The sequence below is a fragment of the Rhamphochromis sp. 'chilingali' genome, assembly GCF_963969265.1.
Source record: "Rhamphochromis sp. 'chilingali' genome assembly, chromosome: 13".
NCBI lineage: Eukaryota > Metazoa > Chordata > Actinopteri > Cichliformes > Cichlidae > Rhamphochromis > Rhamphochromis sp. 'chilingali'.
This window is the reverse complement of record NC_137940.1, coordinates 34,415,537-34,435,213: the sequence shown is the minus strand read 5'-3', so window position 1 is coordinate 34,435,213 and position 19,677 is coordinate 34,415,537. Positions and strand designations below refer to the sequence as shown.

The 19,677-nt window shown below is 40.2% G+C and overlaps 1 protein-coding gene across 3 annotated transcripts in view; it reads left to right on the top strand.

The window, feature by feature from the left end:
* drp2 (dystrophin related protein 2) overlaps positions 1-19,677 on the top strand; it is a 129,477-nt gene that overhangs the window by 80,469 nt on the left and 29,331 nt on the right. For all 3 annotated transcript variants that reach the window (XM_080901122.1, XM_080901124.1, XM_080901123.1), the window contains exons 7-10: positions 1,288-1,434; positions 7,674-7,752; positions 17,077-17,137; positions 19,424-19,485. In XM_080901122.1, the coding sequence (XP_080757248.1) occupies positions 1,288-1,434; positions 7,674-7,752; positions 17,077-17,137; positions 19,424-19,485 (349 nt within the window). The remainder of the gene's footprint in view (positions 1-1,287; positions 1,435-7,673; positions 7,753-17,076; positions 17,138-19,423; positions 19,486-19,677) is intronic.

Sequence of the window (19,677 nt, the reverse complement as noted above, 5' to 3'; positions counted from 1 at the left end):
CTCTTCATTTTTGCTGGGGTAGCATATTTTGAGAGGTTCAGGGATTAATTTTCTGACATCAAAAGAAGCAATTGAGCGCATTCTGCATGAGAAATGATTGGTCAACAAAATAAAAACACTGGCTTGTGAGCAGATTGCCCATAGTTTTCATGGAAGGTATTGACTTGTCTGCAAATGTGAAGAAACTGTGAGGGTGAAGAAAACTGAAAATGAACCATTTCCCTTCAAAGTAAAAGTTTAACTTACAGCTGCAATCACCATGTTTCACTGTGAAAAGTGACGAGTGCTTGTAGACAAGTAGTTGTACTTCAGAGAGGCAAAGAACACGCGGATAGTGGTGAAAATGATGTTTCAGTTATTACTCGCGTTGATCTTCAGCATTAGCTAACTTTCACAGGTTTAGTGTTCATCATTATTGTTACTGTAGCAGAATGATTCCGTTTGACTGAATACATTCATCCCACTGAAATATGATAAATGAATTATTTTATTGCAGTTGGGGAAAAAAATAAATGAAGCAAATGTGAACTATGAAAATGCCTGGACTATTTTGTTTATATAGCACATTGAAAACAACAGAAGTTGACCCAAAGTACTTTCTGGCCAAGTTTATTTCCACTCCAGAGCTACAAAAAACAGTGTTTCAAAACACATGAAAAAGTGTGAAATGTGTGCTTTATTGTTTTAACTAATTAACGGTGGAAAGCAACAATCATGGTCATGAAAATGTATTGGGATTTAGAAAATTAATGGTGCTTTCGTTTCATATGCTCTGCTCTCCCCTATGTAAGCTACCTTTAGGATAGTGGCCTTGTATCTACTTGGTATCATATCAAAACCAGATTTTGAAATATTGCACAGTACTGCGACCAACAATGCAAAATGCACGGGACACTGGCATGCATATACTCACATTCCATCTTAGTTATTTTACAAATTTTCTGGTTTTCTCAGTTTACACACTATAAAAAGGGGCTGGTTCAGTTTCAGTACTGTTCTCTCGTCTGATCTTAAGACATTCAAACATGGCTTTCTGCCAAATTCTTTCTAAAACAGACCAGAAAGCTATAACGGATCAACTTTCCATTGATTTTTTTTTAAATTTAATTTAAATGTAGTTGGTCCAGACTGGATGTTTCTGGATTGCGCTATAATTCTATCTATGTCTGATGTTGTTCAATATTTTGTATTTAATCTGTTTCCCCCCTCTCTTTTCCCACTACTCCTGTTTACGTCCAACTCCCTGTGGTCCTCTGTTTTTCTTGTCCTTGCTCATGCTCCATCCAGTTATTTAAGGAGGAACTGACCCAGGTGAAAGAGGGCATGAAGCACATCAATGATCTAGCCCACCAGCTGGCAATCTCCAACGTCCATTTATCGATGGAGAATGCCCGTGCTCTGGAGCATCTCAACAGCAGATGGAAAGTGCTTCAGGTAGAGTTCTGGGTCCATAGTGCCTGTTTGACTCTGTCAGCAGCAGGTTGTGCAGCAGTCACATTCAAGAGGACATAAGAGAGTGATTCCATGTGCAATGTTTGGACTTTTAATGGTGTCTATACTTCTGGCTTCCAACTGTTTTGTGTTTTACACATCTTTTGAGCACAGCGGTGTGCTTTTGGACATTGATGAGGGGCCGTGTGCGTGATGAAGAGTTTTCATACCATTTAAGAGGAAGATCAGAGTATGTTTGCAGGCTGAAAGATCAATGATGTATCTCTCACTTAACTCACAGAACGGTTGAAGCCACTGGATAACAACATCACAAGATTGGTAATTTTAAAGAAAGAGTATAAAATTTTAGAACATATGTTTGTTTGGGAAAATTTATCAGATTAGATCAAACCTAAGTGAAAAAACTGGATAGAGAAATATAGCTATTTGATTAGTTAAAAAATCCACAGCCAGAGTACAGTGTCATTATACATTACTGTTTGTGTGTGAGTCTCATAGAAAAGTTGCCTTAAAATTATTAAGCTGGTTGGATGTGTTGGTAAATGTATTTTGAGCTTTAGAGGCAGTCTATTTAGCTGTTTTCACCATCTGTATACAAAGTTATGGCTTATTGCTTATAAATCTCAGGGAAAATAAAACATTCTTAAGGTCAAAATGTAGAATATTTATAGAATGTGTTAAATGAAACCAAGTTGCGCTTGAAGTTTTGATTTCTTCTTCGTTATTTTTGCAGTGACGTTGGTTTTTGTCTTTTCTTTTCCCACAGAATAAAAATCAGTTTCAAAACTCGTACTAATAGTATAGAAACTTGGCTGAGTGAATGTTGGATTTGCATTGGGAGCATGTAAATGTATCAAATCCCAGCAGCCTTGACATACTAATCACAATATTAACCTGCTTTATGAACATCTGTTGTTTTTCCAATGGCATTTCATTCCTGTGATGAGCTCGTTTTTTCATTGTTTCCCTCTCTTTCTCTTTTTAAGGGAGCTCAAACTAAGGAAATGAGCAGGAATGTAGATACATTTGTTATTAAATATGTTTAATGGTCACAGTTATTTAGAGTCATTCCTAACCTTCATAAGCTTAAGAGCCCTAAACCATTACAATTGAAGACATAACAATAGGAAAAAAGTAATGAGTGCCTCCTACCCACTTGGAGGAGGTTAAAAAACCTTAAGAAGCTTTAAAACCTTAGGGGGACTTCATAAAACATGTATTGTTTCTTTCATTTTTAGTGTACAATTTTTTCATTAACAGTGACTTTGTGTGAAATCAATCATAAAACAAGAAGAAGAAAAAAAGTAAAACAACACTCCTGCTGTAAAATACTGACTAATTTGTGGAGTTGTTTCTCCTCTCCGTTTCCTGTTTTATATATTATTCCCTTCTTGTTGAAATACAGCCTTTTTTTTAATCACAGGTTTCATATCTTGTATTTTTTTATATTAATTATATAGCAGCCAGGTGTTGCTAATCAAAAGCACATGATTAGCAGCACTTCATGAAATGTGACCACCTCTATAACAGCAGAGGTTTTGACAGTTTCCTGGTCTGTGGCGCTCCTGTGCGTGTTAACTGAATGCCAGAGGTGGGCATCCCAGCACTACCAGTCCAAGCTCAGTACCTGGGCGCCTTGCAGGCACTGAGTTGCATATGACCTCCTCTGTATAGCCAAGGATTCTTGAGTCAAATGTGTCAAAATCATGTCATGCAGCAGGACAATGTTCCCAAGAACAGCAGCAAATTTGCATTACCGTGATTTTTAATCATTTTCATCCATTCTTTTGCATAAGCCCAGTCAAAGTCCAGACCTCGACCTGATTGAGATGCTGTGCTTAAAGGAGCTGTGCATAAACAAATACCTGCAAACTTAAATGAACTGAAACGACATTATAAGGAAGAATGTAAAACAATACGGAACATTTCTGTTTTTAAATTATATATTTTACCAGACTTTTGTCCTCACTTGATCGCAAATATTTGCCGCGATTTTCACATTTGGAGAAATCTATAATTTTATTCACTCTAATGCTCCATTTCACTCTAGCTGTCTGTCAGTGGTGTCACAGCCTTTACCCAAGCCAGCCATCAAGCTAATGTGTACTAATGGTATTCTATATTATTATAACAATATTCTGCATGGTTATAGTTATTTTAGTGCCATTGTGGTAGAATGGATTCATAGCATAAATCTGCAGAATATAATGTGATAAAATCACGTCAGTGTAGGGCACAATTGGTAAGAAATGTACCAATGACAACAGAGTCTGTCTTGACTGCATACAACAGCTTTATCCATCTGGTGGTGTTTCTAATAGGAAAAGTGTGCAGTGAGTGTACATCAGTGCACCAATGAGATGAACATATATTTAAACCCATGCACTTAAATGAAGAGGGTAATTCATCAGTGCCATGAAAGCACTTACTCTTAACCCCCTTTAAAAAATTGAACTGAACTTGGCTTCCTCTCAGTGCTTAGCAGAATGCTTAGTTGATGCATTATCTACTGTGCATTACTTTAACTGCAGTGTTTTTCAAGCACAGGCTTTACCCACCATCAGTAACCTAGTAACACTCCTGCAAGCACAACAAAACTCTCAGCCTTCACTGCATCTCTTGTGAGAACATCCCCTTCCCATTAGATAACTGTCATGACACCTCTTCCACACCCTGACATGATGATTGCCACTCCAGCCTTGTTTCCTCGTGAGGTGTCTCCACTCTGAGCATGATGATTTTCAGTGTCTGTTAAACTATTCTTAGAAATTAATTCCTAGCACCCACTTTGCACGCTCGCTGTGACTTGTCTCAGTGTGACTTTCAGATTGCGTCCGTAGCTCTGAGCACTTCATGGACAGAACAAAACAAAACAGAACAGACCACTATAGAGAAGCCGTGCCTTTGATTTGTCAGCAAGAGATTTTTTTTTCCAGGCTCTCTGTGGGACTGAAAGAAATAACAAATAAACAATAATAATGCAGCCCTGTAAGAATCATGTGTCAGTGCTTTCTAAAGATTTTCTCAATAACTAGCCTGAAAACTTGTAGGTAGATGCTCTATGGCAATAGTTGTCTGTCAGTTAGTCCACCCACCATGTTGGTACAGAAATATCTCGTCAAAATAAGTTCAACTTCCATGATTTTTTTTCTCTTTTATTGTACAGTAATATAGGGTGAATATGATTTTTCTGAATGATTTTTTTCCCTTTCATGCACCTTAATGTAGCATTTCCACAACCACTCAATGGTTTTCCACTTGTTTAAATGATGCTTACAATACTATAGACTGTCACTGAAATGCTTTCAAGCAACCCCCTATTCTAATTCTAAGCATGTAATCCTAAATATGGTTAAATTTTAAATGTGTTATCAGTGAACAATGAGACTCAGAACCAAACTGATTAGGTGGGTAGATGACACAACAAAGCTTCAAAAATAGCTCTCCGGAAAAATGTGAACTTCTTTGCAGAAATGTTTTAATGTAGAGAATATACTCCCTAGAATCAGTAATACAAGCAGTGGATGTGTGGGTGTAAGACAAAGCTTGTACTTTGTTATCGGGTACCATGTCATTGTGATATGTCTTTTTAGTGGTGAACTAATTAAGTTCACTGGCCTTTGCTTGCAAACCAGTAAGATACTCCCACAGAGTCTTTATTTCTATACATTAGTAACCTACACCACTTCTGCTGTAGATGTATTTTTCTTTGATAAGAGTTAATGAGAGAAATTTAGATGATTGTTTAAAACATTCACACGTGCTGAAAACCCCAGTCATCCATTGTCACAGCTAGCATTAGCCTAGTGACAGGAATAAAACAAGTGGCTAAAGGGAGAGATGAGGTCCACACAAAGCAGCTTTTTTCACCCTCAATAAACATGCAAAAAACATGCTGAAAGTGCTAACTCTGACAGGTGGCATTAGATTGCAGCAGTGCCCAGTACTGTTAACTCACAACCATTTACAGACTATTGATGGTTTACCCTCCAGCCGCGCTATTCAGATTGGGTTGCCTAATCTACAAAAGCAATTAAATATTCACATTATACTGCTTTATGCCGCATCACTGCAAATGCTTTACCAGTCTGTTTGACAATTACCCACATCAGTCTACCCCTACTCATAAACACCATCCCTAGATACCAGAACTCTTCCACAAAATCCCTCCCTTTCCCACTTAGAGGTGCTAATTCTCATCACTCATCACCAATCACTTTCCACTTGGCTCCAAACTGTCCCAGTACAAGTGGGAGGTTATGGCTTGATGAAGCTGACAGGAACCACAACATGTACAAAAATTAAAGATGGTGTGAGACCACTGGGAATCTTCAAATCCTGCTCAGACCCAAAGAGAAAGTCGTCATAACCAGAATTTAAACACCAGCAGTTTAATTAATTGCTTACACTGAGATTTTACAGTTAAAAAAAATTAAGTTTCCCCCTGCTGGCACAGCCAAACCTAACAAGCTTACTCCAGAACCAACCATCAATAATCATACCTAAGTGTATGTAGCCATTTCTTAAACATGGTGTTCAAAAATGACCAAAAAGTACAAAATCAAATGCAAATCTACAATGTGTTTCCTCTCTACTCATTTAAGAAGCATTGTTGAGTATTATTGCATTCTTATATTAGATTCTTACATTACATTACATTCTTATTCAATTTGGTATATGAAGAAAGAGCAGGGTTTGGCTTATCTTGCTCCTAATTTATGTCCATAAATTGTAAAAGGAGTCTCCATGCAAAAGTTCTTTCACAGCAACTATTCCTGCTACGTATATCTTTGAAGCAGCTATGTGCCGCACAGTTTGTGTGCCCTCTGGTCTTTGATTTAGGTGGTAAATGAAGGTAGATGAAAGCTTATCTGATGTACAGTGTGGTAAACAGGTTTTGAGTATCCATAGACACCAGCAGATATTCATCTCCCAGATTTTAGATTTCCTTCAGATTTTCTGTGATTGTAGTAGGGCCCAAGCAACATTTGAAGAGAGAGATGTTAAAAATGAGAGAAAATCATTTCAATCTTGTTTGAGCTGCCTAGCTTGTACTTTAATTGATCTGCTGTCTTTCTGCATTCACAGTATAAAAATAAGGGAGTTGAGATGCGCAGATGTGGTATCTTGGTGAGGACTAACAATCCTGCAGGGTCTTTAGCGAACAATATAAAGTACCTATTCATGTGATTTGGTGCTTTAAAAATAAAAACTGAATTCAATTCAATTAATTTGAAATGAATGGAGAAACCTCCTCCTTTGTCTCGCTCTCTGGAGTCACGTTTTGCTGTCTTAATTAAAATGATAAATTTTTAATCCCAGCAACATCCTGTACCCTGTTTATTTTGGCTGGACTGACGCTAGCAAAATTTGATTTGCTAATATTTGTCGATCATGGATAATTTAGTCATTTGTCTTCCTTATGGCAACCCAAATTGCCTGTACAGCAAATAGATTTTACAACACAGAACAGTTGGCAGTTGTATCTCTTCGGCACATTGACAGTGCTCTATATTAGTCCTAACCAATTTAAATCACACAGGGGAGCAATGATATGTGTACATATCACCGGGAGATGTTAACTTAATATATATCTATCTTTACAAATTATATCCCACTGCGTTTCTTTTTCTCAATTTTTCTGTCTACCTCACACAGAGTGGATTACCTCTCATTGTTTGAGGATGCGTTTCAAAATCCAGCTGACAACGATTCAAGTGCCAAATCCAATATATTTCAAGTAAACCAGGATTAGGCAGACTAAATCCCATTTGGTGGGGAACATAACTGATGAAATGTTTTTACAAAGGCAGTGGCAAACTTAATTTTGTCAACTCCACGGTCTCCGTGATTATTTACCCAGCACACGTGAGCTCTTGCACCCATCTATCTCTCTCACTCATGTCATCCTCTTTTCCTCCTTTTCCCCCCAGCTGCACTGACACTGCATCCAGAAGCTACTGCTCTTGTTTCAACAAAACATATTATTTTCTAATATCAGTCTACATTTCCTACCTCGTGCTCTTCAAAGGCTCTCAAAGTCCTTCAAGAGGAGCAGCAGATAAAAAAAGACATAATTTATATTCCGCGGTTAACTAATGGAGGAGAAGCAGGTGGTCTGTGTGTGTGCGTTTCTATTGTGGGGATTTTGTGGTGCAGGGACGAACAGCACGGTTCCCTTTGATTTGACTTTGCATGTGTGTGTTTGCGTGTGTCCTCAGGGTTCCATAGAGGAGCGGCTGAAGCAGCTCCAGGATGCACATAGAGACTTTGGCCCCGGATCGCAGCACTTCCTTTCCAGTAAGAGCCATTTTCTGCTATTTGAAGTTGGTGCTTCATGTTGCACCATTCTGTACCACCCTGTGCCGAGGCAGAGAAAAGAAGCCTAGGTGTATTACAGTTTAATGGTGATAAGACTATTAATTGCTGTGTTTGTGTGTGTGCCCGCACTGGGCTGTGTGTGCATTTGGGTTAGAGGTGGAGCTGGGAGGCTTTTGTGCATCTGTCTTTATCATCTCTAGCACGCTGCTGTGACGAGCTTCCCGGTGAAGCTCATCACAAGAGTCATTGCTCTCATTTGAGCAGGGATACATATTTGTGAATTCTGTCTTTTCTTTTACCTACTGCTCTTCAAAGACTACAAAGGAGTAGCGGGAAGGTAGGGGTGGGGGTGGGGCTGTAGGGGGCTGAAAAATTGGATTTACCTTGCCTAGTTTAAACTGATGAAGTGAAGAGGCTGAATGATGCAGGGATCTCTCTGTGCAAGTGCATCTGAAGTGTTGGCGTGTACTTGTGTGTCTCCAGTGTCCTCACCAACCCCATCCAGATTTACTGCTGTCACGCTGGATCAGAGATGCCACACTGGGGCTTATATAGCACTACTTCACTGCCAGCTCAGCCCACTATGCCCTGCAGAGATGTCTGGGTTTATGTCTATGTGGTTTTATGCACCAACATGCTTATATTTCAGCTTGTTTCATATTCCATATAGGACATGGATATGCATATATATGCACACAATTTCTATTGACACAAAACTGTTAAGTATTAAGAATATTCAAAATAATTTACTTTGTGATTCTGAAGAAAAAAGCTGTATTGTATCTAGTAGAGTCACTTAATATATTTTAGTTGCTAGCAGTACGACCCAATTTCTGAAGTGGTGTGATACACGAATAAGTGAAACTTTCCCCAAAAGCAGATATTTGAAAAAATAGGTTTGGCGAATAATGATGTAATATTTACACTTATGTCAAGACGAGTATATTTAGTCTTCATAGTACGATTAGGCCCTATAGTGGAATATTTATAGTCTGATATTAGTACTTTTACTTCAGCTGTGGTGTGTATCTGTGTGTACTGTGATCAGCTCAAACATTAAAACCACCTGCCTGGTGTAGTTCCCCCCTGTGCTGCCAAAAACGGCTCTGATGCACTGAGGCGTGGACTCAGTCCTGAGATGTGTCTGGCATGGAGAAGTTGGCAGTGAGTCCTTTGGGTCTTTTAAGGTGCAGGTGCTGCCTCCGTGTATCAGGCCTGTTCTAGCGATTACAATGTGATCTGGGAAGCTTTGAGATGGAAGCCGTTCAAAAGTTTTGCAGGTTGTTAGGAGCACTGCTACTGTGCTGTTGCTTTGGAAGGGTTGTGTTGAAATCTCCCAATTCTTTGAATCTTTGGGCTGAAGGAGGGACAATACTCGGTGTATCAATGCTCAATCAACAATCATTTATTTCCATACAATTCAACAGTCAGAGCATTACAACGTCCGGACGGGAGAGATGCTACCAGAGGGTCAGGCACATGTCTCAAAATGGTGACGGGTTGCTCAGCTTTTTATAGTCTCTAGTGGCCCCCAGCTAGTCGTAAAAGCCAAAACCTCACATTTTTTCTCTGTTACAGCGCCTAAGTTATGACCTCGGCAGTTGTTTCTCTGCTTTCTGTAAGGTGGGGGGTGTGGAATGTGGTCTATCTATCTCCCCTGTCTTTAGACACAGAGTCTCCTGCTTACAACCTTCTCTTCATGATTCAACAATTAAGCATGTCAAGAAAACAGTGTAACACATTCCCAGCAGATCAAGGATACAGAGTGATGCACATTTATCTAATGAACTAATATGTGAATATGTTCTGTTAACTCAAAAGTATAATGAGAACTACACTACATACAGCTCACACACTCTATATTAAAGGGTATAATGTGATCTACAGCAGTATTCTAATTCAACTACTTTGATTACATATATAAGGTAACATATAATAACAGAATAATCTAATAATTCCCCCTTTTGATCTCTGAAAGAGATCACTTACAACATGCACTCCAGGGTCGCAAGGTCCAGGTTTTCTTGATCCTGAGGCCCTCTGTCCCCCTTTAACGGGTGGACCATATGTGGGATGACCTCTGTGTTCACGCAGTTCAGATGCAAGCAAAGTTAGATTTACAACCATAACAGCAGTTACAGATGACTCTCCCATCACTCCCCAATTCTCCCACAGCTTTATTTTGGTGCTCCAGTTTTCCACTCCCATTTTAATGCCACCTTATACCTTTCAAATGTACTTAGACTAGAACCTCTGTCTAAGGAGCTTTTAACCTTTATTTTTATTGCTGCAGCTACCAGTGTCTTCCAGTTGGGTGATTCTCAGCTTCTTTCTTCGACCTCCGGGGTTAGACCACCCTTTAGTCATTGCACAGTTCTGGGGATTATTCTGCCCCGATTTCAAACAAGGATCTGTGTGTTTTGGGTTCACCGGCGTGTCCCCCTTTTTGCCAAGAGCCTCTCGAACCTCGTTGGTCTGGTGTTCCTGGTTTTCGCCAACCCCTTCATGGTTATTGCTGTGTTTGTGGGATCCATCTTCTCCAGGAGCCCAAACGTCATGACACTTGACCCCAGTTGCTGTCTCGGCTGTCCCTACATCTGTCTCTGCTGTGAAGGGTCCTCACATCTCCGTGTCCCCGTCTGGTGTCTCTTCCTTTCTCTGCAAGAGACAGAAAACCAAAACACCTCTCTCCCTAGCCTTGATAATCTAATATTGTTATCCATTGTTCTTTTAATGATTCAAATTTGGTTTAAAATATTATGTTCAGGACCTATTCTAATCATAATCTATGTGTGTGTAAAAGAAATCAAAAATTAGTGAACCCTTTCTAAGTCTAACACATTATAAGCTTAAGTTTTACCATAGCTAAATTATTAAACACAGAAATAACGTCATAAGATGTTCATAAAACCATTGTTTGATGTTCGGACTCAACTTCCCCCTTTTTGACACACTCCCATGTGTCAATTCATTGGAGCTAGACAATTAAAAGAGAAGGTTGGTGACATCATATCTCAGAAAGTATCAGAAATTCTTCTCTCGAGTACCGTTGCTCCAGCCTTGTCATCCCTGAGGATCTTCGATCCCGAAAATGTCCCTGTTGATTATATTCTACATTTAATAACTTACTATTTCAAGTGAGAACCTAAATCACGTGGACCAATGTTTATTATTGCATATCTCTATTCTGAATGTGGCCAGTCATTCATAGGTATTGTTAAATTTTGGCGATTTTCCTCTATAAAATTTAATTGACTTTTTTACAGTGGCCTGCTGTGGTTAATAGTAACATATTCCAGTCATGAGTGATATCAATAGTTATCTCCACTGTAGCATTTGGCATTCCCAATAATATAACATGATACCTTAATCAAAACACAGCTAATATAGCACAGTTTCTTAATGCAAACATCAGTAACTCAAAATCAGCAACCACAGTGTTAAGTCTGCAGTTCATACTTATGTGAAGCTAGAGTCTCCTCCTCCAGTCTCTCTTATCCTCCTGCTCCTGAAAAAACAAAACAAAACAAAGCGAAGCATCCACCCTTCTCTTGTCGGCTGGGTGAATTGTTTATTGGCATTTACTAATCCTAAAGTGGGTGCAGTCATTGTCTCAGTATCAAGTCAGTCAAAGCTTTTAGTCGTCAGTCCATCACAGTCCATTCACATGCATACCTCCATACACATTCATACCAGATGTTGCTGATAATGGAGTCTCACGCGCAACCTATTCGAGCATCCATCACCAGCAAGATGACGTCATCATTTTAAAGGAAAACAATTCCTTGTTGTTTTTTGGGCCGGATTGACTCGGTGCAATCCTTTTAGACTCAGAACTTCTCAGTGTTCCCTATAAGTGAATTTCTCCCAAGCCAATTACAATCATGGAGAAGCACACTTTGCAACTGTTTTTGTAAGAATATTTCATAGCGCTTTAAATTTCAATCTTTCAGGCCTGGTTTAAAGAGCTGATTGTTAAATCATAAACTCACAAAATATCAACATATCACCACCGGTGGATCACACCTCTCAGATTTTCTTATCTCAGTGCACTGTAACAAAACGAAAACAGACATAACCAACAAAACACTAACAACAATAACACAAACTAGGGCCCGTTGCAGACATGTCCAAGCATAAAACTATCCTCTCTCGCTTACGAGAAAGAACACAAGCCAAAGCTCACTGATAAAATCAAGCTAGCGCTAAACAAAACCAAACAATCAACCAGAAATTCACAGGAACATTTTGCTTCCTGCCGGGACAATATTGTGTGGGAATGAGAACCTCAGGTGCCGTAACACCTTTTGTTCCTCCTTGAATTAAAACTCAATCACAGAAAATGCCGTACTCCAACCTAACCTTACACTATTAATTCATCAATTTCACTCTGTGCCACTGTTCCTCATCAGGGCTGTGTGAAGCACAGCAAAGAATTCAGTCAAGGCCTTGAGCCATAAACAGACATCACGCACAGACATTGTTTTCATAACCAAACCGTTTTAGAGCTTATTCCTAAAATCTACATAAATGCCCTCTGGGTGACATATAACACATTCTAAGTAATCAATGGAAATCAATGGCTCCTCATAAAAATTATGCATTGGGATGTTTGTGTGCAGCATTTTGCATATCAGCATAAGCAAAGCATTCTTCATTGCATCAGCGTGTATGTGTATGTGTATGTGTGTGTGTGTGTGTGTATGTGGATCACTTCTCAGTGAATCAGCATTCCAATGTGTGTGTGTGTGTGTGTGTGTGTGTGTGTGTGTGTGTGTGTATATGTGTGTGTGTGTCATTTCTCACTCACTCAACGAGTGCACGTTTTCATGTGTGTATTTCACTTCATTCTGAATCTGTGTGTTTGGAGATGTTTGTGTGTGTGTGTGTGTGTGTGTGTGTGTGTGTGTGTGTTTGTTTCTCTTCATTCTGAGTCAGTGCATGTAGATGTGTGTGTTTGTGTGGATGTTTGTGTTCATCACTTTCCTGTTCTGGTGTTCTGGGTAAACCACGGCCTGAAGCATGCCCTGGGGTCCTGCCCCCCTCCTTTTCAGTTTGTTTGCGACCATTGCTGCTGCTGCTGCTGCTCAAAATTCAGTCCGTCCTGGTTCTGACCCCAATTGGGGCAGTCCTTTCTCCAGTGTCGATGTTCACCGCAGGTGAAACCTGCATCTTCTTCTGTGTTTTTGTCCATTCTGAGGTGCCTTCTGTCCTCAGTTACTCCTCTTGTCTCGGTCACGCCCTTTTTCGCCACCCGATCATCCGTGTTGGTCCATCACTGTCCTGCACAGTGTGAATGCAAAGTTATCAAGGTCAGCATTCTTTCGCTCGGCCTTACTTTTCATTCGGGCTTGGCGGGCGTCTCGTCACAGCTCTGTCAGCTGACGCAGTCTGGGAATTTTCCCCCGTGTAGTGAAACGGGCCTTAGGTTTAGTGCTCTCCGTCTCGGCTGCATGAGATCACATTCCTGCAGGTCTGTTGACATTCTCAGGTCGTTGTTGTGGGTCCAGCTGTTGCAGCATTTGGTCAGTGTCACGTATGGGGGAGAGCAGGAGTCCAGTCAGCCTCGGCTTTCAGGGCCGGCAAAGCAGCCTGTAATTAAATATGTATAGAAAAAACAAAAACAAAACAAAACAAAACAAAAACAAACGAACAGGAAAATGATGTTGTGTTGGCTGTGTTATTCAGAGGGGAGACAACGGGGCCAGGCCCTGTGTCAGCCTTCTCTCCCCCTTTTTTTTTGTTTTTTCTCTCCCGATATAATCAACTCCTAACCCACCAAGTTGACAGGACAACACAAGTACATATTAAAATTCTTAAGATCATGTTTAAAAACCCAAAAAAGGAATTTTCTTTCATTCAGTAATCACTTTTATTAATCAATCAACAGAAAACATGTCACAATTTGACTCTTTTTACCACTAAATTTGTTGCGTCTTGCCTGGTTGGTTAGACCAGTGTTCCTTTTTTTTTTTTTTTTTTTTTTTTTTTTTTTTTTTTTTTTTAGTTAAATTGTTGTCCTGCAACCCAGAGGGTTTCTTTGTCAGTAATGTATAGACTTCATCATTTAAGTATGTTAATTTTTCTTTAACCTTGCTGGAAAATCTTCACGTGTTCATGAGTGTAAGCTGTTTCTTCATTGCGTGTATGTGCATTTGTATAAAAGCAGGTTAATTTTATCTTTTCTCAAACTAGGCGTTACCTTAAAAGGAGCCTTTCTCTCAGATTTCTCTGCTTGTGTGTTTTTGTTTCACCTTTTTGTTGTGATGCTCCGGACGCCTTCCCAACCTCCACAAGTCCGTTGGCCCCAATTTTATGTGTTAAAACTTCTCTTAATTTCTCCTCTAATTCTCTCCTCGCTGCTGTCTTTTTCACAGCTGCTGATTCGTGCTGGGTGTGGTTCCCATTACCTATAATTTTGCTTCGACCGCTGTGCTTGTGGGGGCAGTTGGTCCGGGTCCGCAGCTTCCTGTATTAACACACTAAGAGATTTATTTAATTTCATTTTCATCACATGTTAAACAGATAAGCAGGCAACACGCCCACCTTGACAGCGTAAACTGTACGCCAGTCTCCCAACACATTCCTCTCTCTACTCCTCCATAATTCTCCACTGCACACCTCTTACTATCTCTCTTTTTTATTTTTATTACACCACAGAGTAATACACCCAATTATGCCCGTCTATCTCTATGTGGCTCCAAATTCCCTCTTTATTTTAATTTCACACTCGTCAGGGGACAGGCACACAACTATTTCAAACCACTGAAACGAGGAATTCAACCTTTTTTTATATTTCTTTACTAATCTAGACTCAACCTTTGTTCGCAAAATGTGTCTTGTTCTAGTCCGGAATAAATGTGAACCCGTGATTACACGGCCGTTCCAGTGTTATTTCCGTAGCTATGCGGGGGCCCTCACCTCCCCAAGTCACCACCTCGGCACCCGGACGCCGCCGGTCCTGGCCGCGCGTCCACGAACAGGAGGGTCGCCACTCCTAGGGCAAAATTATTTCCACAGGTACACTAGGCATCAACCTTTGATCCTAAAATGTGTCTTTGCTCTAGTGTCCTCCTAATCAAACACATCAACCGTCACTGTCACTGTGTTCAGACTTCACACACACAAAAAGCACACTCAGAGCGCGCCTCACACACAGCCAGAGCGCGCCTTACACACACAGCGCGTTACACCATCAGTGTGACACACAGAGAGCGCCTCTCATCAGCAGAAATTTGCACAGAAACCTCTGAGCTCAACTATTAGATCTTCTTAAAGCACACTGCACCATAGACCAAAATACCCCTTTCTCTGCGCTTATGACCGCCACAACGGGGCAAAGTCGCATCATAAAAGTGATGCTTGCATCCCCGAAGTTATACCTGACATCATAAACCAGGTGTTGCTCTATGTACTTAAAATTTTACTTTGTATTATGACCGCAGCCCTTAAAACTCGACTGACGCCACAAACCACCGTCAAACCTCTATCCAATGTACTAAATTAGCACCAACCACTACTGCACTTCACGGCCGCACCACCGGAACACGCCGTATCATAAACCAAACCTACGGACGTGTTTCGCTCTCGCGTTGCCAGCGTTCAACTGCACCGTGAAGCCAGCATCTGCTTTTCCTTAAATCAACTTCTATTTCATAGCCGGCAAAAGCCAGGACGTCACTGACACCATAAACAAAATAAACAAACCTCGACTTCAATGTACTGGACTAATGGCCGCGTCTTCAGAAGAAATTCTAACGTATTATTGCTACAGAAGCCAGTATTAGACAAAATTAAATGTGGAAGGTAAAGTGGCTGCAACTAGTCCAACGTAGTATGTTATTAGTATCTCGGTAGAAGCAGTTTACTGCAACTAGTCCAACGTAGTATGTTATTAGTATCTCGGTAGAAGCAGTTTATTTAACACACTGGAATTCAGCCTCAACTTATGTTGTTAGTATCTTGCGCCAAAAACCAGACACCGACAAATTTACTGTGAAAATACATGTGACTCAGCGAACAGATTAATTTGGAAAGCCCAATATGCACAGGCTGTGCTTACCTTTCTGTTTTAGGCCGGCCTTCTGTTCACTTTGCCCCACGATCTCACCAAAGGCCAAATCTACACCTCCTCAGCACACCAAAGATCCGGGTCACACGGCACCAAGTTGTTGAAATCTCCCAATTCTTTGAATCTTTGGGCTGAAGGAGGGACAATACTCGGTGTATAAATGCTCAATCAACAATCATTTATTTCCATACAATTCAACAGTCAGAGCATTACAACGTCCGGACGGGAGAGATGCTACCAGAGGGTCAGGCACATGTCTCAAAATGGTGACGGGTTGCTCAGCTTTTTATAGTCTCTAGTGGCCCCCAGCTAGTCGTAAAAGCCAAAACATCACATTTTTTCTCTGTTACAGCGCCTAAGTTATGACCTCGGCAGTTGTTTCTCTGCTTTCTGTAAGGTGGGGGTGTGGAATGTGGTCTATCTATCTCCCCTGTCTTTAGACACAGAGTCTCCTGCTTACAACCTTCTCTTCATGATTCAACAATTAAGCATGTCAAGAAAACAGTGTAACACATTCCCAGCAGATCAAGGATACAGAGTGATGCACATTTATCTAATGAACTAATATGTGAATATGTTCTGTTAACTCAAAAGTATAATGAGAACTACACTACATACAGCTCACACACTCTATATTAAAGGGTATAATGTGATCTACAGCAGTATTCTAATTCAACTACTTTGATTACATATATAAGGTAACATATAATAACAGAATAATCTAATAGTTGTTAGGGTGAGTGGTAGATGTCCAACTAACTACCAAGATGATAAATTGTTGACTTCACCTATGTGCTAGTGTTTTTAATGTGATTTTAATGTTTGGTGTGTTTTATAGATACAGAGCACACAGGTCTGCATTGTCCCATGTCATTAAACAGTGATGGGCAGTGACATGGAGTGTAATTTGGTATTGTCTTTGCACCCTCTTTGATTCTTTGCTGAATCTCCTGTGGTTCAGTTTGGGGGGACCGTTAAATGCTACAGTCATCCCGTGTCACCGTCTTCTCTACCTCCAGTATTCTATTACGCCGTGCCAAACAAACCAATACTCTGTGGAAATCCCACACAATAGACTTGTCTCTTTGGCTGTACTGTGCCTGTTTAGCTCTGTTAAGAAGGCCTGAATGGATATGGTGTCTGGACATGCTGACAGGGACACTGTGCACAATGGCTGATCATGCATGACATCCCTATTTCAAAATTGATTTTGTCTCTCTGTATTTGTACAGGTTCGGTGCAGATACCATGGGAGCGTGCTATCTCCCCAAACAAAGTGCCCTACTACATCAAGTAAGTGCAACTTCACGGTCAGTGTCTGTGTTGTCGGAGCAAATGTACTTTTTCCACGGCAGATTAAGTCGTTAGATCAAAATTGGGCTCATTTGCTATTTTTCAAAGCTGGTAGACATATTGCATTTTTACCTGTGGTGCAGTATTTTTACGTCTGGTCTTATAGGTATGGCCAAATGTTCTGTGCTCACTTTTTACAGAACACTAATCACAGAAGCCTTAGTCAGTGCTGTCTATTTACAATGCTAGAGGAGTTTATTAAAGCAAGATGAATGCATCGTCAGACAAAAACAGACAAAGGCTTTGCAATTCTATTGACAAGAGAAAGTTAGAAAGAAAAAATATGGAGACACTTGCAGATCAAATGTCATTCACTATTATGTAGAGACAAGGCATTAAATATATCTCTAACAATGGCAGAACATGCTTTTTGCAGTTTCTGGTGATAATTTCTTAAGAATAGTTGACCAAAGACTCTTACATGGCAGGAATACACAGGTTTACACACTGATCCCTCAGTCCATAGCCAGGGACTGGGAATCACCCAAACTGCATCTCAAACTACAACTAATCTGGTAGAAAATAATTGTAGCATTAAGTTATTTAACATTTGGTGTCTCGAAGTAAACTGTTTCTATATAAAGCCCCTGTTACTGGATGTTCTTTGCTTTGTATCTTCTTATTTTTTATAGTTGAGATCTCACAGTGAGAGAAAGGGCAGTTGAATATGTAGTAGCAAACTGTAGTAGCAGATGTAGCAAACTAATAAAGTCTGTGAAACATGGAGTACCTGCATCATAGTTCAATGATTACACTGAATTTTCATACTGATTTTATTTCCATTATCGTGCTCATGTTAGATGTTTCCTTTAATGGACGTTTTTTTGTTTTTGTTGATGTTGGGTTTTTGTTTTTTGCTTGTTTCAGTTGTATCTGCTCCAGCTACGTCAGTGTCAGTCAACATGAAAGCTGCAATAGAAAATCACTTAATGCTTGTCATGTCAATCACATGCTCAAGCTATGCCTATCTCCTCTTCACTTGTCATTATTTTTGTGGTAGAGAAATAAGCTGGGGGGAAAAAAGCCATACGCCATACGCCCAGACCCAGGCCCCTTTGAATCACTGAAGGAAATAGAGAGATGTGGGCGGCATTAAGAGGTCTTAACTGCAAAAACCAACCAATGCCTAGAGATTTTTTTCCTATAATAAACTCTCTTATAACACACAGTGTTCCTCTTGAGAACGATTGTAGAGAGAGAAACTAGTTTTTCTGCGTCAATTTGGGAAAATGTATCCATTGTACAAGCAAATCCATCACGTGGAGTATAATAAACCTTCATTAGATTAGAAACAAATGCTTCCCATTAGCCAAATATTTGTTAAAGAGTGGATCAACTGTAAATGATTAAGACGAAATTCTGTTGTGCCACTGGGAGCCCTGTTTGCCTAAGAACTCATTTATCTGTTTACCTCATCAATACTGTTTATCTTTGGAGCGTTATAGATTTCATAATTGAACCGTGGATATGTTTGTTCAGGAGTGTGTTCATACACTATTGTATATGTATTGCAAACATTGGTACAGTTTGTTCTCCTAAAAGTATTTGTCTTCTTAATCATTTGAAACAAAGCTTCATGGGTTTTGCTTTAGTTCACTAGTCAGTTCTTTATGGGCTATATTACTATTCCAGTGGGAGTGGAAGTAGCATCTGAGTAGCACTCCACTGGGTACCAATCAGTGAGTGCTCGCACAGGTAAAACGATGAGCACTGCCCTAAAAGCCTCCTGGGTCCTGGGCTGGCAGGCTTCCTCATTTGGAGTTTCCCATTTATATTCCTGTGGTTGTTCTTTCTATTGAATCTCTTTTATAGATGCTAAATTTTCTACATTTAAATGTTCCCATCGAGCTAGTCTTGGGAGAGAAAAGTGTAAATGTATTTTCTTTATGCAGATATGAGTTGGATTTTATATTGTTTTTCTGAGGAAAGTCTTTAAAGCTACTGTGATTGGGTCTCCATGAGAGCTGTAGTGTAACAAAACTTTTGATGTCTGCTCTTTCCAATCCTACAATCTTTTGTCTTATCCTAAATAATGGTCACTGTATTCTGCCCTCTGTTTCTCCTCTTTATCTCTTACTTATTACTCGTTCATCTCACTCCTTTTGCTGTCTGCCACACCTGCCAGACTCTACCCCTTTGGCTCATTTGTGCTCCATTTTTACCTCTCTGGCCTGAAAATGAGTACCTCGATTCTTTGCCTTCCTAATGAAATCTTCTTTCCATCAGCCATCAGGCCCAGACGACATGCTGGGACCATCCAAAGATGACAGAACTGTATCAAGCGTTGGGTGAGTAAGGAGACAATTAAAACACCCTCTTGCTCATTCGTCCAGGAACCCCACTGGGCTGCAGCAGAACCAGTAACACGGCACCACCGGGCTTCAGCTTTGAAGGTCCTGTCATATAGCTCATTAAGGGACCTTTATTTCAAACACCTTAGGGACTACATCTCTACTGTCATTAACCTGCGAGGCCCAATT